The sequence below is a fragment of the Lithobates pipiens genome, unplaced genomic scaffold (assembly GCF_037356315.1).
Source record: "Lithobates pipiens isolate NorthernLeopardFrog02 unplaced genomic scaffold, aLitPip1_a1.2 Scaffold_129, whole genome shotgun sequence".
Lineage (NCBI taxonomy): Eukaryota > Metazoa > Chordata > Amphibia > Anura > Ranidae > Lithobates > Lithobates pipiens.
Genome location: NW_027507717.1, coordinates 129,006 through 153,816, shown reverse-complemented (window position 1 = coordinate 153,816; position 24,811 = coordinate 129,006). Strand labels below are relative to the sequence as shown.

The following is a 24,811-nucleotide window of genomic DNA, read 5'->3' as shown; positions in this document are numbered from 1 at the left end:
CTAGACCACCAGGGATTCCAATCCAGTGCCACAATGGATGCCAATCAGTGCCCATAATGGATGCCAATCAGTGCCCACAATGGGCATCACTGATTGGCATGCATTATTGATTGGCACTGATTGGCATCCATTAGTACAATATATTATAATACAATGCCGCCTATCAGTTCCCATCTGTGCCGCCTATCAGTGCCTACCCATGCCCACCTGTGCCGCCTACCCATGCCCACCTGTGCCGCCTACCCATGCCCACCTGTGCCGCCTACCCATGCCCACCTGTGCCGCCCACCTGTGCCGCCTACCCATGCCCACCTGTGCCGCCTACCTGTGCCGCCTAACCCATGCCCACCTGTGCCACCTATCAGTGCCCATCCGTGCCGCCCATCAGTGCCACATATCGGTGTCCATTAATGCCGCCTCATTAGTGCCACTTCATTGGTGCCACCTCATCGGTGCCCATTGGTGCCACCTCATCGGTGCCCATCAGTGCCGCCTTATCATTGCCCATCAGTGTAACCCCATCAGTGCCCATCAGTGAAGGAGAAAAACTTACTTATTTGCAAAGTTTTGAAACTGAAACAAAAAAAAACATTTTTTTTTTCAAAATTTTGGGTCTTTTTTTATTTGTTTAGCAAAAAATAAAAACCGCAGAGGTGATCAAATACCACCAAAAGAAAGCTCTATTTGTGGGAAAAAAATGATAAAAATTTCATTTGGGTACAATGTAGCATGACCGCGCAATTGTCATTCAAAGTGCGACAGCGCTGAAAGCTCAAAATTGGTCTGGGCAGGAAGGTGTTTAAGTGCCCCCCGGTATTGAAGTGGTTAAAAAAAAAAAAACATTTTAAATAAACAATGTTGTAATGGTTTTTCCGCAATACAATTGTTAGAAAAATAATGAAAAAGATTTTTTATTGAAAAATGGCAACATAGACCTAGATAAATACTATGTTGCCGTTTTTCAATAAAAAATCTTTTTAATAATTTTTATAACAATTGTATTTTTTTTTTGCTGCGGAAAACCCCATTGGGGGAGATTTTCCTACATTGTAACTCATTTATATCACTCTTGACATGTTTCTCTCCCATGATGAACAATGTTGTAACGTATGTACAGGAAAAAAAGATTGTACACGTCTCTTATGGAACTAAGAAATGCTTAAAGCGGTAGTCCGCCGGGACTCCGCGATTTATTTTATTTTTTTTTTAAAAGCCAGCAGCTACAAATACTGCAGCGGCTGACTTTTAAAATAGTGACACTTACCTGTCCAGCGCGCCCGCGATGTCGGCACCCGAAGCCGATCTCTAGATCGACACTCGAGTGCTGCCGCCGCCATCTTGGGTATGGGAATCAGGAAGTGGAGCCTTTCGGCTTCATTTCCCGGTTCCCTACTGCGCATGCGCGAATCGCGCTGCGCAATAAGGACGGTCCCCGCTGCCTCTGGGATCTGTGTGTTTCCCAGCAGGCAGCGGGGCACTTGCAGGAAAGGGGCGGGCACTTGCGGAAAGGGGCGTAATCTACGCCCCTTTGCGCAGAGAGCTATCCCGGAAGTGGGTGCAGAATACCTGTACTGTACAGGTATCTGCACCCCCCTCCCCCCTGAAAGGTGTCAATTGTGGCGCCGGAGGGGGGGGGGGGGTTCCGATGAGCGGAGGTCCACTTTAGGGTGGACCTCCACTTTAAGACCCCTTTCCCGCGGGCTTGTCCGTTTTATACGGATTCCGCTTGCTCAGCCAGCCTGTCCCTTTCGTTCATTGGATTTCAATTCTTTCAGTCGTGGAGGCTCAGCATCACCTGTGGGCCTTGGCTATGCAAATTACAGCCTGCCTATGCATGCCCACTCCTGCAGACTGACACCCACCCATCAAGGCATTTTGATGTTTGCATAACTCCTCCCACTGCTTGGATCAGGACTAAGGGCTCTTGAGAGGAGTACCGAGGCCGGGGGGGGGGGGGGGCTGGGATGTTTTCAAGAAGCTATGTACAGCATGATCTGCCTGCCTTGCATAGAGAAGCACCGAGACCCCCCCTAAAAAATTACATCACTGGCTCCAAAATAAAGGTATGTAATAAAAACAGGTTCCTGTTGCACGTTGATGATGGAGGAGGAGGGGTGAATTTCACCCTTGGTCAGAGTTGGATCATGGTGACTATGATTTAACCCTGATTTAAGGACAAAACGCATTGGGCGGAGTCCTGTCCGTTTTGGAGCAGTGATGTAAAGAGAAGCCATACAGTGATTCTAGTAAAATTCTTTGCAACTGAATTAAAACAAAATAATGCCTCCATGTGTGCGTCCCGGATGTCTGAGCTGTTTCAGAAGAATAGCACTGAGCGCGTTGGGCACATCGCTGCGCTTTAACCACTTTCAGACCGGACCATTTTGCTGGTAAATGACCAGAGGTCTTTTTACACTTTGGCACTGCGCTGCTTTAACTGGTAATTGCGCGGTCATGCAATGTTGTACCCAAACAAAATTTGCGTCCTTTTCTTCCCACAAATAGAGCTTTCTTTTGATGGTATTTGATTGCCTCTGCGATTTTTATTTTTTTGCGATATAAACGTAAAAAGACCGCAAATTTTGAAAAAAAATGATATTTTCTACTTTTTGTTATTAGAAAAATCCAATAAACTCAATTTTAGTCATACATTTAGGCCAAAATGTATTCAGCCACATGTCTTTGGTAAAAAAAAAGTCAATAACTGTATATTTATTGGTTTGCGCAAAAGTTGTCACATCTACAAACTAAGGTACGTTTTCTGGAATTTACGCAGCTTTTAGTTTACGACTGCCTATCTCATTTCTTGAGGTGCTAAAATGGCAGGGCAGTACAAAACCCCCCCAAATGACCCCATTTTGGAAAGTAGACACCCTGAGGAAATTGATAAGAGGCATGTTGAGCCCATTGAATATTTTATTTTTTTGCCTCAAGCGATTGAATAATGACAAAAAAAAAAATTTTTTTTTTTTTTACACAAAGTTGTCACTAAATGATATATTGCTCACACATGCTATGGGCGTATGTGAAATGACACCCCAAAATAAATTCTGCTGCTTCTCCTGAGTATGGGGATACCACATATGTGGGACTTTTTGGGAGCCTAGCCGCGTACGGGGCCCCGAAAACCAAGCACCGCCTTCAGGCTTTCTAAGGGCGTAAATTTTTGAGTTCACTTCTCACTACCTATTACAGTTTTGAAGGCCATAAAATGCCAAGATGGCACAAAACCCCCACAAATGACCCCATTTTAGAAAGTAGACACCCCAAGCTATTTGCTGAGAGGCATGTTGAGTTCATGGAATATTTTATATTTTGCCACAAGTTGCGGGAAAATTACAAACTTTTTTTTTTTTTTTTTTTTTTTTTTAACAAAGTTGTCACTAAATGATATATTGCTCATGCATGCCATGGGCATATGTGAAATGACACCCCAAAATAAATTCTGCTGCTTCTCCTGAGTACGGGGATACCACATATGTGGGACTTTTTGGGAGCCTAGCCGCGTACGGGGCCCCGAAAACCAAGCACCGCCTTCAGGCTTTCTAAGGGCGTAATTTTTTGATTTCACTCCTCACTACCTATTACAGTTTTGAAGGCCATAAAATGCCAAGATGGCACAAAACCCCCACAAATGACCCCATTTTAGAAAGTAGACACCCCAAGCTATTTGCTGAGAGGCATGTTGAGTCCATGGAATATTTTATATTTTGCCACAAGTTGCGGGAAAATTACAAACTTTTTTTTTTTTTTTTTTTTTTCACAAAGTTGTCACTAAATGATATATTGCTCACGCATGCCATGGGCATATGTGAAATGACACCCCAAAATAAATTCTGCTGCTTCTCCTGAGTATGGGGATACCACATATGTGGGACTTTTTGGGAGCCTAGCCGCGTACGGGGCCCCGAAAACCAAGCACCGCCTTCAGGCTTTCTAAGGGCGTTACAGTTTTGAAGGCCATAAAATGCCAAGATGGCACAAACCCCCCCCAAATGACCCCATTTTGGAAAGTAGACACCCCTAAATTTAGGGGTACACTAGTGAGACTAGGTAATAAATGGCGGGTGCCCTGAAACTATAAAAAAATAACTAACCAACCAGCGTCACCTGTAACAGTTATATGGTGATCACTGGTGAAAGGGTTAACTAGGGGGCAATTAGGGGGCTTTATGCGGTAGTATATGGGGGTCCCTGGCGCTATAAAAAGCTGCAGCGAACCTAAATACCTACCTGCCTAACTAGCGTCACCTGTGACACTAATACAGCGATCAGAAAAACGATCGCTTATTAGGCTGGGTTCACACTGGAGCGATGCGGGAACGCCACGAATGCGCGGCGGGTTCCCGCATCGCATGCCTCCCGGCGGCAGTTCACACTGCCCTATGCGAACTGCTGGGAGTGTCAGTGAAATGTTACTGACACCCCCAGATCAGTTCGCATATCGCAGTGCGATCTGCAAACTCGGATCGCATGGTGTGAACACCCATGCGATCCGATTCTGCTGCGGGCCAAAAAAAGGGTCCCGTGCGAATTTGCGGCGGGTGCGGCGAATGGCTGAACTCGAATCGCACAGAGATCGGATGTGATTTGCACTGCAGTGCGGTGCGAATCACATCCGTTCTCATAAACCGCTGCAATGTGAACCCAGCCTTAGTGACACTGGCGACGGGGGGTGATCACGGGGTTAAACCTTTATTGGGGGGGTTAGGGGGGTACCTTAGAACTAAAGGGGCTAACTCTAACTGCCCTAACAGTTATTAGTCACAAATGACACCTGCCGGGTGATCAGGGGGTTAAACCTTTATTAGGTAATAAATGGCGGGTGCCCTGAAACTATAAAAAAATAACTAACCAACCAGCGTCACCTGTAACAGTTATATGGTGATCACTGGTGAAAGGGTTAACTAGGGGGCAATCAGGGGGCTTTATGCGGTAGTATATGGGGGTCCCTGGCGCTATAAAAAGCTGCGGCGAACCTAAATACCTACCTGCCTAACTAGCGTCACCTGTGACACTAATACGGCGATCAGAAAAATGATCGCTTATTAGGCTGGGTTCACACTGGAGCGATGCGGAAACGCCGCGAATCCGCGGCGGGTTCCCGCATCGCATGCCTCCCGGCGGCAGTTCACACTGCCCTATGCGAACTGCTGGGAGTGTCAGTGAAATGTTACTGACACCCCCAGATCAGTTCGCATATCGCAGTGCGATCTGCAAACTCGGATCGCATGGTGTGAACACCCATGCGATCCGATTCTGCTGCGGGCCAAAAAAAGGGTCCCGTGCGAATTTGCGGCGGGTGCGGCGGGTGTGGCGGGTGCGGCGAATGGCTGAACTCGAATCGCACAGAGATCGGATGTGATTTGCACTGCAGTGCGGTGCGAATCACATTCGTTCTCATAAACCGCTGCAATGTGAACCCAGCCTTAGTGACACTGGCGACGGGGGGTGATCACGGGGTTAAACCTTTATTGGGGGGGTTAGGGGGGTACATTAGAACTAAAGGGGGCTAACTCTAACTGCCCTAACAGTTATTACAGTCACAAATGACACCAATGCAAAAAAAAAAAAAAAAAAAAAAAAAATTACATTGGTGTCACTGTGACTGGGGGGCAGGGGTAATTGGGGGGGTGATCGGGGGGTAAAGGGGGGGTGTGAGTGTGCCTGGCATGTTCTACTGTGTGTGTAGAGTGTTGGTGCAACTTACTGATCCGCTCTCCTCCGTGTCGGAACGAAAAATACCGACACGGAGGAGAGAATACATCACTTCCTCTCCTGTGTTTACATTACAGGAGAGGAAGTGATGTCACCGGGGATTTCTATTCGTCGGGAGCGATCGCGAGGGGGTGGCCATGAATGAATGGCCGTCCCCTCGTCCGGGATCGCTCCCGTACGAATACCGACCGCCGCAGGCACCGGGCGGGGGCCCGATCGGGCCCCCGACCCGCGGGAGGCAAGGGACGTACATGTATGTCCTTATGCCTGCCCGTGCCATTGTACCGACGTACATCGGCGTGCGGCGGTCGGCAACTGGTTAAAAATGTGCGGTATAATTTTTTTTATATTATTGGTGGTATGACTTTGGTAGGGCCACACCATTGCTTTATTAATGTTCTGCCTGGATAGAAGTTCAGGTTTTCATATTGAACTCCCCGGTTTACATGGACGTGCACCTCTCTGCATTTGCTCTCCACCTGTACCCCAGAATTTTTTTTTACCTTTTTATACTTTCTTGCCTTAGATGTCCCGTCTCTAAAGTCTGTCGATGTGGGGAAGCCCGGCGGGGCCGATGAGGATGACCGGTCCACCATCGCAGATCCAGTTCCATCTTTCCCTTCAAAGCCGGTTTATAGCGGGCCGATGCCAACGCCGCCGCAGAAACCCTTCCAGCCGGGCTCTACCCCAACCCATCTCATGCACCGCTTCATGGTGAGTAACGCACAATATTCCCATCGCACACATCCCTGGATTGGGGGGCGATGGGGTGGGTAGATGGGTGCTGCAGCAACTGCCAGCTGGAAACTGGTAACGGGACAGATTACTGTACATATTTGCCAGCACAACGAGGTTTATGGTGAGTGTCCCCTTCCATAGAGAAGAATGGGAGGAGTGCAGTGCGGGATGAAGTCATACACGGGAATCTGCACACAGTGCTGCTGTGAGAAAACACGCAGCCCCCCATACAGCCAACCTGACAGGGCCTTAACCCAAATAAACAGTTACTATGCTTCAGCTATGAAGGAACACAGTGATGATTGGTACAGACCACTCATTGTGTTCATCTGGGAAGGAAGGGGCTGGTAAATATGACATATTTACTGGACCCTTCCTCCACTACCCATCCTGAAGGATCCTATTGTGTGCCTGCAGCTGCCAGCGGGAAGGAGAGGAGGGGAGCTGGCAGCACTGTGGGGGGGGGGGGGGCAGGGCAGCAGGGGATTAAATGTATGGTCCACAGGGACAGTGATGGGTGTAGCGGGAGGGGGGGGGGGGCGAGGCTGATGGGCAATTACTGGAGCCGATCCCCCTGTATGGCTTTTTCTGCAGCAGTTGAAAGCCGGTGGGAGGGAGAGAAGACGCAGCCAGCTTTCAGCTGCTGCACAGAGAGCCATACAGGAGATTGGTTCCAGTAATTGCCCCCCGCCACACCGATCACCCTCCCTGCCCACATCCAGTTCACCCTGCTGACTGAGCCCCCCTGCTGGCCTGGTACAGGAGAACCAGTGGTACCCCCTTATCCACAGCCCTGTCGGCACACACCACTGTCGAGCTTGGGCATGGGGGGAGGAAGTGGGCTGAATAATGCAGGAGGACATTTCTGCATTGAAGGTGTTTATTGCAGCTAAAGGTGGTTTTGTTGTGTTTTTTGTCTTTATTTTTTGACCAGTTAATTTTTATCTTATTATTGGCTGGAGTTCTGCTTTACGCTGTGTATAATGCTGTATGTAATATACTGTTTTTCCTATCAGATGTGGAATTCCATTGGAGTGATTCGCTGTTATAATGACGAGCAGGACAATGCCATCGATGTGGAATTTCACGACACCGCCATACATCACGCCATGCACCTCACCAACACCTTGAACCATACTATAGCAGACATGTCCCAGGAGGCCGTGCTCCTGGCTTGTGAAGGCACAGAGGAGCTGGCAAGGTGAGTATATACCCAGGAGAATGGGGACGTTCACCCACAGCCCCAGTGCTGTGCCCTACTGCTATTGGGTGGATTTCAGTCTGGAGGAGTGGGCACTCCTAGACAGATGGTATTTACAGACTGCCCTAGGCATTTATTATATCCAGTCATTAGAATTGTCCTGGCATTTATTGTATCCAGTCTTTAGATTTATCCTGGGACTTGGGGCACTTTCACGCTGAGTCGTTGGGGGCATCGGTGGTAAAGCGCCGCTAGATTTGCAGGTGCTTTGGCATCGGTGCCCATTCATTGCAATGGGCAGGGACGTTTTAGGAGTGGTGCATTCACCGCTCCTAAACCACCCCTTTTTTTTTTTTTATGCCCCGCAAGCGCACCGCTCCTATGTGAAGGCACTCGGGCTCTCGCAAAGGAGTGACAGGAGAGACGTAATTTTTAGCCCTAAAACGCCTGTAAAGCACCTAAGTGTGAAAGTAGCCTTCTTGTATCCAGTGATTAGAATTATCCCGGGATTTATTGTATCCAGTGATTAGAATTATCCCGGGATTTATTGTATCCAGTGATTAGAATTATGCCGAGTTTTATTGTATCCAGTGATAAGAATTATCCCGGGATTTATTGTATCCAGTGATTAGAATTATCCCGGGATTTATTGTATCCAGTGATTAGAATTATCCCGGGATTTATTGTATCCAGTGATTAGAATTATCCCGGGATTTATTGTATCCAGTCATTAGAATTATCCCGGGATTTATTGTATCCAGTGATTAGAATTATCCCGGGATTTATTGTATCCAGTGATTAGAATTATCCCGGGATTTATTGTATCCAGTGATTAGATATGCCGAGTTTTATTGTATCCAGTGATTAGAATTATCCCGGGATTTATTGTATCCAGTCATTAGAATTATCCCGGGATTTATTGTATCCAGTGATTAGAATTATCCCGGGATTTATTGTATCCAGTGATTAGAATTATCCCGGGATTTATTGTATCCAGTGATTAGAATTATCCCGGGATTTATTGTATCCAGTGATTAGAATTATCCCGGGATTTATTGTATCCAGTGATTAGAATTATCCCGGGATTTATTGTATCCAGTCATTAGAATTATGCCGGGATTTATTGTATCCAGTGATTAGAATTATCCCGGGATTTATTGTATCCAGTGATTAGAATTATCCCGGGATTTATTGTATCCAGTGATTAGAATTATGCCGGGATTTATTGCATCCAGTGATTAGAATTATCCCGGGATTTATTGTATCCAGTGATTAGAATTATCCCGGGATTTATTGTATCCAGTGATTAGAATTATCCCGGGATTTATTGTATCCAGTGATTAGAATTATCCCGGGATTTATTGTATCCAGTGATTAGAATTATCCCGGGATTTATTGTATCCAGTGATTAGAATTATCCCGGGATTTATTGTATCCAGTCATTAGAATTATGCCGGGATTTATTGTATCCAGTGATTAGAATTATCCCGGGATTTATTGTATCCAGTGATTAGAATTATGCCGGGATTTATTGCATCCAGTGATTAGAATTATCCCGGGATTTATTGTATCCAGTGATTAGAATTATGCCGGGATTTATTGTATCCAGTGATTAGAATTATGCCGGGATTTATTGTATCCAGTGATTAGAATTATCCCGGGATTTATTGTATCCAGTGATTAGAATTATCCCGGGATTTATTGTATCCAGTGATTAGAATTATCCCGGGATTTATTGTATCCAGTGATTAGAATTATCCCGGGATTTATTGTATCCAGTGATTAGAATTATCCCGGGATTTATTGTATCCAGTGATTAGAATTATGCCGAGTTTTATTGTATCCAGTGATTTGAATTATCCCGGGATTTATTGTATCCAGTGATTTGAATTATCCCGGGATTTATTGTATCCAGTGATTAGAATTATGCCGAGTTTTATTGTATCCAGTGATTAGAATTATCCCGGGATTTATTGTATCCAGTGATTTGAATTATCCCGGGATTTATTGTATCCAGTGATTAGAATTATCCCGGGATTTATTGTATCCAGTGATTAGAATTATCCCGGGATTTATTGTATCCAGTGATTAGAATTATCCCGGGATTTATTGTATCCAGTGATTAGAATTATCCCGGGATTTATTGTATCCAGTGATTAGAATTATCCCGGGATTTATTGTATCCAGTGATTAGAATTATCCCGGGATTTATTGTATCCAGTGATTAGAATTATGCCGAGTTTTATTGTATCCAGTGATTTGAATTATCCCGGGATTTATTGTATCCAGTGATTTGAATTATCCCGGGATTTATTGTATCCAGTGATTAGAATTATGCCGAGTTTTATTGTATCCAGTGATTAGAATTATGCCGGGATTTATTGTATCCAGTCATTAGAATTATCCCGGGATTTATTGTATCCAGTCATTAGAATTATCCCGGGATTTATTGTATCCAGTGATTTGAATTATCCCGGGATTTATTGTATCCAGTGATTAGAATTATCCCGGGATTTATTGTATCCAGTGATTAGAATTATCCCGGGATTTATTGTATCCAGTGATTAGAGTTATCCCGGGATTTATTGTATCCAGTGATTAGAATTATCCCGGGATTTATTGTATCCAGTGATTAGAATTATGCCGGGATTTATTGTATCCAGTGATTAGAATTATCCCGGGATTTATTGTATCCAGTCATTAGAATTATCCCGAGTTTTTTATTGTATCCAGTGATTTATTTCCCCTTCCTGCCTTGTAATCTTCCGATGTCTCTGATGTGTAACTCTGATCCTTCTTCCCTCCACACTTAGCAAACTCCAGTGCCTGCACTTCAGCTCCTGGGACAACAGTAAGGATTGGATGGTGGATATGCCCAAAGGAGAAGACCTCCAGGCTGTCTGCCTGGGCCTGGGTTGGGTGGCCTGCGCTACCAGCGCCTTGCTGCTGCGAATCTTCAGTGTGGGCGGACTTCAGAAGGAGATCCTCAGTCTTCCGGGGCCTGTGGTGTGCATGGCGGGACACGGGGAGCAGCTAATCCTGGTCTACCATAGAGGTCGGTGCATCATCAGCTCCTGATTCAGATTTTCTTCTTTTTATTGCTTCCCTTCATCTCCCCCATAAAGACAAAACAGGAGAATTCACGTGATGGAATGTTGCATGCAGGGGCGGACTGACAACTCATGGGGCCCCCAGGCAATAGGAGATTATGGGGCCCCCAGGCAATAGGAGATTATGGGGCCCCCAGGCAATCAGAGACTATGGGGCCACACAGTATACAATCACACAGTATACACAATCACATAGTATATACAATCACACAGTATACACAATCACATAGTATATACAATCACACAGTATACACAATAACACAGTATACACAATAACACAGTATACACAATCACACAGTATACACAATCACACAGTATACACAATCACACAGTATACACAATCACACAGTATACACAATTACACAGTATACAATCACACAGTATACACAATCACACAGTGTATACAATCACACAGTGTATACAATCACACAGTGTATACAATCACACAGTGTATACAATCACACAGTATACACAATCACACAGTATACACAATCACACAGTATACACAATCACACAGTATACACAATCACACAGTATACACAATCACACAGTATATACAATCACACAGTATACACAATCACACAGTATACACAATCACACAGTGTATACAATCACACAGTATACACAATCACACAGTATACACATACATGTACACACAGTATACACAGACCTGTTTCTATTGGCTGGGAAGGTACTGGAGAGGTGGGGCAGCTATAATCTCGGGATTTTTAGACCAAAAGGATGCCGGTAAGGGACATTTCAGAGACAGATGTTAAAAAAAAAAAAAAACACAGATTTTTACATACTGTCCCTGGTTTTACTGAGTCTGGCAACCCTGATGGGGCCCCCTAGTGGCCCGGGGCCAAATGGTCAGTCCGCCCCTGGTTGCTTTTTTATAGATCTCAGCATGTTGTCTGATGTCTGTAGGGGGCATTAGAAAGGCTCCTGGTGATGGGCAGAGATGGTCACCGTACTCCTCCTGTGGTGTGTAATACGTTCCATATCTCCCACTTGCATAACGCAGACATTTCAATGACGCAACGTTGGCACCTCTGTATTGTTTGAAAGCAACATTGTAGCAGTCGGTTCTCACATGTCTTCATGTGGGATGTGATTATAATCCACCAGGATGCACAAAGTAGTGCACAAAGTGATAGGTAGACGCCTAGGGGTTAAAATAAAAGTGACTGAATAAGATAAGCCAACTGGTCTCTCACCAGCAGTGTGTGACGTCAGTCTGCTAGCTCCTTCCAATGCGTTTCGTCCTATGGGGCGTCCTAATTTATTGGTCAGATCAATTTTTATTTTGTTAAGCTATACTCAATACAGTAATTTAAAAAACACCAAGGATTAGAGTTGTATATTTATTAAACACAATGATGCATATTTTTTTTTAAATGCAATGTATTATTTTCTTGTATCGCATCACTTATACTGTCAGAGAAAGCAGCAGGAATGGGGGCCAGTAACGTGTTTTGCATTTACATGTGCTGACAAGGAGGAGAGAACAGAGATGACCTCATCAGTTTGTTGCTGTTCCTTTGCTGTCCTGTCATAGGCTGGGGAGTGTGGTGGTGACTTAGCTGTGTTGCTTAATTGACTAAAGTCAGCTGTCTGGAGTTCAACTTTAAATTATATCCAGGGCTCAAACACTTTTTATTTATTTTTTTCATTTTCATGTGTGTGTGTCAGTTTTTTTTAAGCACCTGTGTTTCATTAGGGAGTTTTCCCTTTACTTCCTGTTCTGTAGACTCAACAGGAAGTTAGAAGATTTTTTTGAAATACCTGTAATTTAATAGTTATTTTTTCGGATTCTCGTTCTTGCGCGTTTTTGCATTCAAATTTTTGGATTCCTGGATTTTCGAATTTACGACTCTTCGAATTTATGAATTTGACAAAAATTTGTCAATTTACAAAATTTACGAATTTTCAAATTTATGAATTTGACAAAATTTGTCAATTCGATTCGAATTTTTGGATTCCTGGATTTTCAAATTTACGACTCATCGAATTTATGAATTTATAAATTTGACAATATTTGTCAATTTGACAAAATTTGTCAATTTGGTAATTTACGAATTTGACAAATTTACGAATTTGACAAAATTTGTCAATTACGAAATTTTCAAATTTACGAATTTGACAAAATTAGTCAATTACGAAATTTGCCAATTCGGAAATTTTCAAATTAACAAATTTTCGAATTTACAAACGTACGAAATTTTTCAAGTTTTTAAGGGATATCCCTTCTTAGTCATCACAGGAACCAGTGGCCCCATTGAGATTTTTTTTTTCCTCTGTTCCTGTGGTAGGAGTGACTATACAATACAATGCCTTATTTCTGGGATTTCGGCGTGTGCTATGACATCACCAACAAGCTCTGCTCCAATGCACTTCATTACTCGATCACGTGACTTCTTCAGGGGAATTGGAGATATTGCTCCATATTTATAGTTCCCAAACTCCTGGCATATTCCCGGAGACCTCCTCAGGTACCACCACTTGATGATTTTTTTTTTTTTTTTTTTATGGATTTCAGGAGTTGCAGTGTAAATTGATTATGATTATGCTTGATATTATGCTTGATTATGCTTGATATCCTCAGAAAAGCAGACAATGAATCGGATTATTTCCTAGATTGTAGGAGAGGGAGGTGTGTGTGACGGTGTCTTCTGTTCCTGTCCAGGTACGGGGTTTGATGGAGAGCAGTGTCTGGGTGTGCAGCTCCTGGAGCTGGGAAAGAAGAGGAGGCAGGTCCTACATGGTGACCCTCTGCCCCTGTCCAGGAAAAGTCACCTGTCCTGGCTCGGCTTCAGTGCAGAAGGTAAGAAGAACCTAAAGTATTTTTAATTAAAAAAATATTCTGCTTATAGTCCAAACTTTATCCTGACCTACAACAAGTGAAAAGTTTGCAACAGCGGCAAATATAAAATTGGGACTTTATATGAAGCATAGCTAAGAACAAAAAAGGTTTGAAATCATGTGATCAAGGGCTCCAAAAAATAAAATAAAAAGTAAATCAGAAAAATAACATGATAGTATAATTCAATAAGATCTCAGCAATTTATTGCTACATGATAATGACATGATTGAAATAATGAATAAAATAAAATAATATAATTATCTTGATACATAGTAATAAAGTAATAATAGTTCATAAATGACATAATTCAGTTGATATTAAAAAGTATAAAACCAATCTATGGGTAATAGAAATATTGGTACATGGTAATGTAATTATACTGCTTCATAAACAACAGTCATGTAATCAATAAAAGAAAACAAAAAAGAAATAAATAAAGTATAAGATTAAACAAATAAATAAAATAAACCCACTCGTTACCTCATATAAAGTCCCACCAATCCCGTCCTTCCCCTTTTACTTGATCTACCAACAAGGTTCTAGACCCGCGTTTTAAGGTAGATAACTTTTTTTTTTTTTTTTTTTTGGCACGCAAGAAAAAAAATAATTTATTGGTCTGAAGTATTTAGTTAAAATCCCCAAACATTATATTTTCTGAGAGCAGATACCCCGGAGAATAAAATGGTGGTAGCTCCAATTTTTTTTTTTATGTTGCACTATATTCGTTTTATAGTTGTAGAAGAATTCCAGGCATGGCTATAATATAAATATATAATATATATAATATATATATATATATATATATATATATATATATATACACACAGTCGTGCTCAAAAGTTTGCATACCCTGGCAGAAATTGTGGAATTTTGGAATTAATATTGAAAATGTGACTGATCATGCCAAAAAAAAAATGTCTTTTTATTTAACCACTTCCCGACCAGCGTACGACGATGTACGTCGACAGAATGGCACGGGCAGGCATATTGGCGTACAGGTACGTCCAATATTCAATGCCGCCCTGCCATCGGGAGCGCGCCGCCGGCGGCGCGCTCCCGCGGCGCGCTCCCGCGCTGGTCGGGACCCCCGTGAGTCCGGTGGCGGGACCCGCGAACTCGATCGCCGCGGGCATCCCCGCAATTGTCTCACGGAGCGGCCGAATGGAGGAAATGCTGTGTAAACAACATTTTTCCATTCTGCCTAGCAACTAGTGACGCTGATCTCTGCTCCATGTGATTGGAGCAGAGATCAGTGTTCACTAAATAAAAGCCCAACCCCCCCCCCCCCCCCCCCCACAGTTAGTAACACACCCCTAGGAACACTTAACCCCTACACTGCCACCCCCTGGTTAACCCTTTCACTGCCAGTGTCATTTACACAGGAATCACTGCATTTATATAGCAGTGATTGCTGTATAAATGACAATGGTCCCAAAAATGTGTCAAAAATGTCCGATGGGTCCCCCACAATGTCGCAGTCACAATAAAAATCGCTGATCGCCGCCATTACTAGTAAAAAAATAAATAATAAAAAATTATTAATAAAAATGCTATAAAACTATCCCTATTTTGTAAACGCTATAACTTTTGCGCAAACCAATTAATAACCGCTTATTGCGATTTTTTTTTTTACCAAAAATATGTAGAAGAATACGTATCGGCCTAAACTGAGGGAAAAAAATGTTTTTTTTATATATTTTTGGGGGATATTTATTATAACAAAAAGTAAAAAATAATGCGTTTTTTTTTCAAAATTGTCGCTCTATTTTTGGTTATAGCGCAAAAAATAAAAACCGCAGGGGTGATCAAATACCACCAAAAGAAAGCTCTATTTGTGGGGAAAAAAAGGACGTCAATTTTATTTGGGAGTCACGTCGCACGACCGCGCAATTGTCAGTTAAATCGACGCAGTGCCGAATCGCAAAAATGGGTCTGGTCTTTGACCAGCAAATTGGTCTGGTCTGTAAGTGGTTAAGGATGGCGATCACATGAAGCCATTTACTATAATTTTTTTGGCTCTTTTTTAAATCATAATAACAGAAATCACCCAAATGGCCCTGATAAGTTTACATACCCTGGAATGTTTGGCCTCGGTACAGACACAGAAGGTGACGCACACAGGGGTAAAATGGCAATTGAAGGTTAATTTCCCAGATTTGTGGCTTTTTTTTTTTTTTAAATCACAATCGGGGTCTGTGTATAAATAGTCAATGAGTTGGTTAGCTCTCACTTGGATACACTAAGCAGGCCTAGATACTAAGCCACGAGGCGGTAGAAAAGAACAGTCAAAAGACCTGCGTAACAAGGTAATGGAACTTTATAAAGCTGGAAAAGGATATTATTATTTACTTTTTAATATTATACACGATTTATATAGCGTCAACAGTTTACAATGTATGGGGGGGGGGGGGGCAACACAATTACAGTAAAGTTCAATAGAAAAGGTACAGGAGGGCCCGGCTCATATAGCTTACATTCTAAAGGGAGGGGGTGGTGGTACAAAAGGTAATAGCTGCAGAGAATGATTTGATGGGGGGTGGCTCGGGATATAAAAAGATACACAAAGCCTTGAATATGCCGGTCAGTACCGCATTTCCCGGTGTATAAGGCGACCGGGGCTATAAGACGACCCCCCCCCCCTTCCGAGGCTTTATAACCTTCTTCGTTCTTGCTGGAGCTGGAACCATATCCTTCTTCCATCGAGCTGGAGCCAATCACGGCGAGCGATGTATTCTATTAATGAATACAAAGCCTGCTTGGATTGGCAGAGGCTGTAAACATCATCAGCCCGCGCCTCTCTGACTCTCAAAGCCAATCCGAGCAGGCTACTGTATGTAGCCTGCTCGGATTGGCAGAGGTTGTTACTCCAATCCGAGCGGGGCTCTGTATTCATTGGAATACATCGCTCACCGGGGATTGGCTCAGCGGTATATACTGTAGGTAGCCGAAGCTACCTACAGTATTACCGCACATCCAGCAGGCATCTGAGCAGCTGACCCGACATATAAGACGACCCCTGCTTTTTTCGCCAGTTTTTCTCTTTCGTTTATTGACGGACACAGCTCCAGTAATCTTGACCGTAGGGTTATTACGCCACCTTCAGGAGAGGACTAGGCAGAACACATGTAATACAGGCCAGTTTTTTTTTTTTTGTATAAAAGGTCGTCTTATACGCCGGAAAATACTATCCTGTTTAATCCCTTATTAAGAAGTGGAAAATTCGTGGGGGGGGGGGGGGTCTTTCGATGCCAAGCCAAGGTCAGGTAGACCAAGAAAGATCGCAACTACAACTGGTGGAAGAATTGCTCAGGATACAAAGAAAAAAAACCCCTACAGGTGACCTCAGGAGAAATACAGGCTGCTCGCCAAAAAGACGGTGCGGTTGTTTTTAAGCAGCGCAATTCAACGATACTTGAACAAAGAAGAGCTGCATGGTTGAGCTGCCAGAAGGAAACCTTTACTGCGCCGATGCCACAAAAAAGCCCCATGAGGCGTGCCAAGGTGGGTGTTGGGCATATTGTACCCGGGCATTTTTGTGGAACTTGTACAGTAAAGGCTTCATTCTGGCAACTTGACCATGCAGCTCCTTTTTTGTTCAAGTATCATCGTATTGTGCTTCTTAAAAACAACCACACCGTCTTTTTTTTTTTTTTTCAGAGCAGCCTGTATTCCTCCTGAGGTTACCTGTAGGGTTTTTTTTTTTCTTTGTATCCCAAACAATTCCTGTGGCTGTTGTGGCTGAAATCTTTCTCAGTCTGCCTGACCTCGGCTTGTTATCAAGAGATGCCCAAATTTTCCAATTCTTAAGTGATTGAACGGTACTGACTGGCATATTCAGGGCTTTGGATATCTTTTTATATCCTTTTCCATCTTTGTAAAGCTTCATTACCTTGTTGCGCAGGTCTTTTGACTGTTCTTTCCTACCTCCTCATGGTTCCGTGTCTAGCCTGCTTAGTGCATCCATGTGAGAGCTACCAAACTCGCTGACTATTTATACACAGACACTAATTGTGGTTTAAAAAGCCACAAACGTGGGAAATTAACCTTTTTAATTGCCATTTTACCCCTGTGTGTGTGCGCCGCCTTCTGTGTCTTTTGAACACAACTGTAAATACATTGTTCCGGCTTGGACCAATATACCTTATGTAGTTATCGTGGAATCCCTCTGGAAGCCAGAAATCACTGTATGGACGCCACCGCTGATCACTATTCCAGTGATCTCCACTGGCTTCCAGGTCTTTCCTGCTTAGGAAAGGAAATCGGCTGCTCGGCACGGGCGCCATTCAGAGAACGCTTCGCATTTTCAACATTTAAGCAGTTTGAGTAATCTCTCACTTTGTGATGCACTTTGTTTTATACTAGAGCTGAGCGATTTTTTTTATTCTCCAAAAAAATATCTGCGATTTAAAAAAAAAAAAAAACTTGATTCACGATTCGAAACAATTATTTTTTTTTTAATGGACACCCCGCCGGTCCTGAGGTGCCGCAGGCAGGAGCTTTTAGGCAAGGCCGCGGCTTCGGCCTCGTCCACGGCATCCGGCCTCGCAGACTAAGCCGAAATCGCGGCCTCGTCTGAAAACTTGATTCACGATTCGAATCGAGTTATTTTTTATTTTTTGATGGACACCGCGCCGTTCCTGAGGTGCCGCGGGCAGGAGCTTTTAGGCGAGGCCGCGGCTTCGGCCTCGTCCACGGCATCCGGCCTCGCGGACTAGGCCGAAGCCGCGGCCTCATCTGAAAACTTGATTCACAATTCGAATCGAGTTATTTTTTTATTTTATTTAATTTTTTTATAGACCGAGCCGGTGCCGTGGGCAGGAGTTTTTGTAGGCGAGGCCGCGGCTTCGGGCCTAGTCCACGGCATCCGGCTGTGCAGACTAGGCCGGAGCCGCGGCCTCGCCTAAAAACTCCTGCCCGCAGCACCTCAGGATCGGCGCGGTGTCCATCAAAAAAATAAATAAATAGTTTCGAATCGGGAATCAAGTTTTTATTTTTATTTTTTTTGTTTTTTTTTATCACAGATTTTGGTGGAAAAAAACTAAACAAAAAACGAATTTGCTGAATTTTTGAATCGATTTGACCTCTCGACTCGATTCAAGATTTGAATCGATTTTTTTTTTCCCCCAGCCCTATTTTATACTCGGTGATTTTCAACACTTAGGCACTTTATGAGCAATTAACCTTGTCAATGTTTGGATACATAGTTTTATTTTTTATTATTTTTTGCATTATTGCGCTATCACTTTTTTTATTTTTTTCTTCTTTCTATTATAAGGTTGGCCTTTTGCTGTGCTAGCTGCTATCTTTTTTTTTTTTTTTTTTTTTAGTGCTCTACTATTTTAGCTGTTTTTTTTTTTTTTCCAATCTGGACAAGTATTTCCATAAAATGTGAAGTTGCCGGAAAATTACTTTCCCAGAAAATAATAATTCAGAATGGACAGAGAGTATAGCAGGGATCTGCAATTAGCGGGAACCTCCATCTGTTGCAAAACTACAAGTCCCATCATGCCTCTGCCTCTGGGTGTCATTCTTGTGGCTGTCAGAGTCTTGCTGTGCCTCATGGGACTTGTAGTTCTGCAACATCCAGAGGTCCGCTAATTGCATATCCCCGGAGTATAGTTTTCTTGTAGCTCCTTCTCAGCATTTAAGTGCATTTCCACCAACGGCCACAAGGGGGCGAGATGATATTGGGCTATGGATTTGTTCCATTGGCCGATGGTGATGTTTTGGATCATTACCTTGTGTACTTCAATAACAGCTTGCAGTAAATCTGCTGATGGATTTGGGCTTCTGTGAAAACATTGGAACACTATACTGGAAAAAATACCAACAGATGAGCCCGGGTCTGGAAATGGACGGCGATTTGTTCGGATCGGATGCCGGGAAACTGTCGCCTTCTGCTTGTTGTGTTCCCAGTTCTCCGTGTTGTGTCTGACCTGACGGAGGATAGCCCTCAGCACTCATACTATGGGGGGGGGGGCAATTTATAGCGGAGAGCTGGTACCACTATCCATCATACGCCTTCACGTTGCTCAATACCGCAGCCTGCATGTCACAGGCCATTCATAAAATGCAGACATATAAGGAATTGCATCTGCTCTGTTAACTTGGATTGGAGGATAATCAGCCATGTGACTTTGACAGGTCACGTGACTGTGCTGTTCTGGTTTTTTTTTTTTTTTTTTTTTCTTTCCCGCTACCGCATATGCGCATAATTAAGTGTTCTTGCATAGCAAGAGCACTTCCTGTTATCTCACATATTATTGCCAAATTTACCACCCTAACTCCTCCCACAGCGTTTACACTACATTTACCGAAAATATATACCGAAACGTGCCGATTGGTGCGCTATTACTTTGTGCAACGTTTCGCCGAATGGTTCACGAAATATCGTAATTTTTGCGGGAAAATTTGTCTCATGGGAATGAATGGCAAAATGTTCAAAACTAGAGTGGGAGGTGACAAAAGCTGACAACCCCCCCCCCCCCCCATGATCATCCAAAACATTATGACCACCCCATGAAAAAAATAAAAAAAAATTTAAAATGTTGAAAAAAAAAAAATAATAATTTTTGAAAAAAAATCATTGTTGGAAAAAAAAAAAAAATAATTGAAAAAAAAAATCATTTTTGAAAAAAATGTTCAGCTCTTTCAGCTAATGATGGGACTTCTTCAACTTTTTTTACCACTATTTCTACTTTTTAAAATATTAAGCTCTTTAACACTTTTCACCGTTACTCCAGCCACTCCAACCACACAACAGTTACTCAAGCCACTCCACCCAGTTACTCCGCCCACTCCACCCAGTTACTCCGCCCACTCCACCCAGTTACTCCGCCCACTCCAGTTGGTGGAGGCAAGAACACTTTGTACAATTTCCCCAGAAATTGTAGCTTTTCTAGTTATTGTATTGTACTTTTGTACTGTACTGTAATTGTGTTGTCCCCCCTTATACATTGTAAAGCGCTGCGTAAACTGTGGGCGCTATATAAATTGTGTAATAATAATTCATTTCTTATGATGAACTATCCCACGATGTTTATCCATGAACTTTGATTGATTTTATTTTGAACAGTGTTTTTTTTTTTATTCATTATTTTTTTAGTTATTATTTTCACGTCATTGACTGTGTTTATCATATATTCATTTATACTTTGGACTTTATAGGTCTACATTCGGATAAAAAATTGTATTTCTCACATTCGGAGCCCTGCATTATTGTTTTATATGTTCATTTTGCACTATATGTCTCTAGTGGAGTGTTGGCGGCTTTGACAGTTTTTATGCGCAATTTTTCCATGACGTAAACGTATGCCTTTTTGGTTTATTTTTTAACCCCGTTTATGACCACCCAAAACATGTTGGCGGCAAATAAGGTCGGCTTTAAGCACTTATACAGATTTTTTTTTATTTTTTATTTTTTTTTACACCCATGCTTAGGATGAAATACGTGTGCACACAATAAAGTACTTCTACCAAAAATAAACGATCTGATTGGCTGCAGCTCTAATAAGGGGCTATATACCGCTTTGAAGTAAATAATACTGATTTAGGAGCGGCCTAGTCTATCGGGTGCTATACATAAAACAATACCAATGTGCAAATGTGAACAATTAAAAATCAATAAATACAGAAAGCGTGTAACACACACACACACACACAGTATCTGACAAAAGTAAGTACACCCCTCAGTCACATTTCTTGTATCTTTTCATGTGACAACACTGAAGAAATGACACTTTGTTACAATGTAACGTAGTGAGTAAATCTGCTGTATCTTTGTTGTGTTCCTTTTGTGTAGGGAGCCCGTGTTATGTGGACTCGGAGGGGGTGGTGAGGCTGCTGAACAGAGGAATGGGGGACACCTGGACGCCGGTGTGCAACACCCGAGAACACTGCAAAGCAAAGTCCGATCACTACTGGGTGGTGGGCCTGCATGAGAACCCGCAGCAGCTCAGGTAGGTGAAGCCCCTTAGTCCACGCCCACACCCAGATCGCTTTTCAGAGAGGCGATATGTTCACTCTTTAGCCCCTAATCTAATCATGTAGGTCGGGATGCGCCAGCACCGGCACTGGTGCCAATACCAAGCATTTGCACGAGTGTCGGTACTTGTGCAAATACTCCCAGTACCAAAACCAATACTTTGCTGTGCGATTTGCATCAATACAAAATGAATGGCCCTCACATCGCACTGCAAAGAATCGCATGTCATTTCAACAGGCATGCGGTTGGAATCGCATGCGGTTTCTATTCACTGCGCATGTGTACAGCACTGAGTAGTAGCGTGTCAGCGTCACCACACATATACAGCAGTTAGTGGTAGTGTGTCACCGCACACGTGTACAGCTGTGAGTGGTAGCGTGTCACCGCACACGTGTACAGCTGTAAGTGGTAGCGTGTCACCGCACACATGTACAGCAGTGAGTGGTAGCGTGTCACCGCACACGTGTACAGCAGTGAGTGGTAGCGTGTCACCGCACACGTGTACAGCAGTGAGTGGTAGCGTGTCACCGCACACGTGTACAGCAGTGAGTGGTAGCGTGTCACCGCACACGTGTACAGCAGTGAGTTGTAGTGTGTCAACGCACACGTGTACAGCAGTGATTGGTAGCATGTCACTGCACACATGTACAGCAGTGAGTGGTAGTGTGTCACCGCACACGTGTACAGCAGTGAGTAGTAGCGTGTCACCGCACACGTGTACAGCAGTGAGTTGTAGTGTGTCACTGCACACGTGCACAGCAGTGATTGGTAGCGTGTCACTGCACACGTGTACAGCAGTGAGTGGTAGCGTGTCACTGCACACGTGTACAGCAGTGAGTTGTAGTGTGTCACCGCACACGTGTACAGCAGTGATTGGTAGCGTGTCACTGCACACATGTACAGCAGTGAGTGGTAGTGTGTCACCGCACACGTGTACAGCAGTGAGTGGTAGCGTGTCACTGCACACATGTACAGCAGTGAGTGGTAGTGTGTCACCGCACACGTGTACAGCAGTGAGTAGTAGCGTGTCACCGCACACGTGTACAGCAGTGAGTTGTAGTGTGTCACCGCACACGTGTACAGCAGTGAGTGGTAGTGTGTCACCGCACACGTGTACAGCAGTGAGTGGTAGTGTGTCACCGCACACGTGTACAGCAGTGAGTAGTAGCGTGTCACCGCACACGTGTACAGCAGTGAGTTGTAGTGTGTCACTGCACACGTGCACAGCAGTGATTGGTAGCGTGTCACTGCACACGTGTACAGCAGTGAGTGGTAGCGTGTCACTGCACACGTGTACAGCAGTGAGTTGTAGTGTGTCACCGCACACGTGTACAGCAGTGATTGGTAGCGTGTCACTGCACACATGTACAGCAGTGAGTGGTAGTGTGTCACCGCACACGTGTACAGCAGTGAGTGGTAGCGTGTCACTGCACACATGTACAGCAGTGAGTGGTAGTGTGTCACCGCACACGTGTACAGCAGTGAGTAGTAGCGTGTCACCGCACACGTGTACAGCAGTGAGTTGTAGTGTGTCACCGCACACGTGTACAGCAGTGAGTGGTAGTGTGTCACCGCACACGTGTACAGCAGTGAGTGGTAGTGTGTCACCGCACACGTGTACAGCAGTGAGTAGTAGCGTGTCACCGCACACGTGTACAGCAGTGAGTTGTAGTGTGTCACCGCACACGTGTACAGCAGTGATTGGTAGCGTGTCACTGCACACATGTACAGCAGTGAGTGGTAGTGTGTCACTGCACACATGTACAGCAGTGAGTGGTAGTGTGTCACCGCACACGTGTACAGCAGTGAGTAGTAGCGTGTCACTGCACACGTGTACAGCAGTGAGTTGTAGTGTGTCACTGCACACGTGCACAGCAGTGATTGGTAGCGTGTCACCGCACACGAGTACAGCAGTGAGTTGTAGTGTGTTACCGCACATGTGTACAGCAGTGAGTGGTAGTGTGTCACCCCGCACGTGTACAGCAGTGAGTGGTAGTGTGTCACCGCACACGTGTACAGCTGTGAGTGGTAGCGTGTCACCGCACACGTGTACAGCTGTGAGTGGTAGCGTGTCCCCGCACACGTGTACAGCTGTGAGTGGTAGCGTGTCACCGCACACGTGTACAGCTGTGAGTGGTAGCGTGTCCCCGCACACGTGTACAGCTGTGAGTGGTAGCGTGTCCCCGCACACGTGTACAGCTGTGAGTGGTAGCGTGTCCCCGCACACGTGTACAGCTGTGAGTGGTAGCGTGTCCCCGCACACGTGTACAGCTGTGAGTGGTAGCGTGTCCCCGCACATGTGTACAGTTTGGCATTTTTGTAGGGAAAAAAAAACGAGACTTTACAATCACTTCGCCAAATAGCGGCCCTCCTCCCTGAGCTTTGGCTGGGTAAATGTAGAAAAAATGCATTGGCTGGGGGTCCCTATATTTTAGTTAAATATGAGAATTTTAAATGTGAAGAATGTTTCTTGTATTCATATCACATGCATGCGCTAAATGGCACCTCAATGCCTATAGCAGGGGGTAGGCAACCTCGGCACTACAAATCCCATCATGCCTCTGCCTCTAAGAGATGCCTGTGACTGTCGGGGCCTAGCAATGTCCCATGGGACTTGTAGTTCCACCACAGCTGGAGGGCCGAGGTTGCCCTTCCCCCCCCGACCAATAGCGTGCCTCCCCGACAATAAAGAAATGCAGATTTTCATTCAGGGTGTAATACCTGTCGTGTACTGTAGATGGCAGGCTTCACCACCACTGAGATGGGGGGGAGGGGGAGGAGACAAACAAGCGCAAGTTCCACTTTTGGGTGGATCTTTTCTATAACTGGAACTGCTGTCCTTCGCTAATTTTGTATTTGTAAACCTCCTGCTGATGTCTCATGCGTTTTACCCCCTTTTCTGTTTATATAAAGGTGCATTCCGTGCAAAGGTTCCCGATTCCCCCCCACCCTCCCTCGTCCCGCCATGGCGATTCTGCCTTTCAAGCTTCCGTATTGTCAGATTACCACCGAAAAGGGGCAGATGGAGGTAAGACATCTCGAGCCAACACAGGGGGGGGGGGCAGATTCCGAGGACTTGACAGCCAAAAGGATTTGTATTGGGGGAGGAGCTGTGCTGGAGAATAGTAAAAAAAAAACTCCAGAGGTTGCTAAGGGTAACATAATGGCCAGAGCTGTGTGCTTTACTCAGCGAGGTT

At 44.3% G+C, this 24,811-nt stretch overlaps 1 protein-coding gene across 1 annotated transcript in view; it reads left to right on the top strand.

Annotated features, from left to right (window-relative positions):
• The window catches only part of WDHD1 (WD repeat and HMG-box DNA binding protein 1), a gene marked incomplete at its 5' end in the record, with an annotated part of 70,303 nt that overhangs the window by 663 nt on the left and 44,829 nt on the right, over nt 1–24,811 (top strand). The window contains 6 exon segments of the mRNA XM_077474769.1: nt 6,245–6,432; nt 7,473–7,657; nt 10,471–10,712; nt 13,454–13,591; nt 21,432–21,588; nt 24,528–24,642. Coding sequence (XP_077330895.1) covers nt 6,245–6,432; nt 7,473–7,657; nt 10,471–10,712; nt 13,454–13,591; nt 21,432–21,588; nt 24,528–24,642 — 1,025 coding nt within the window.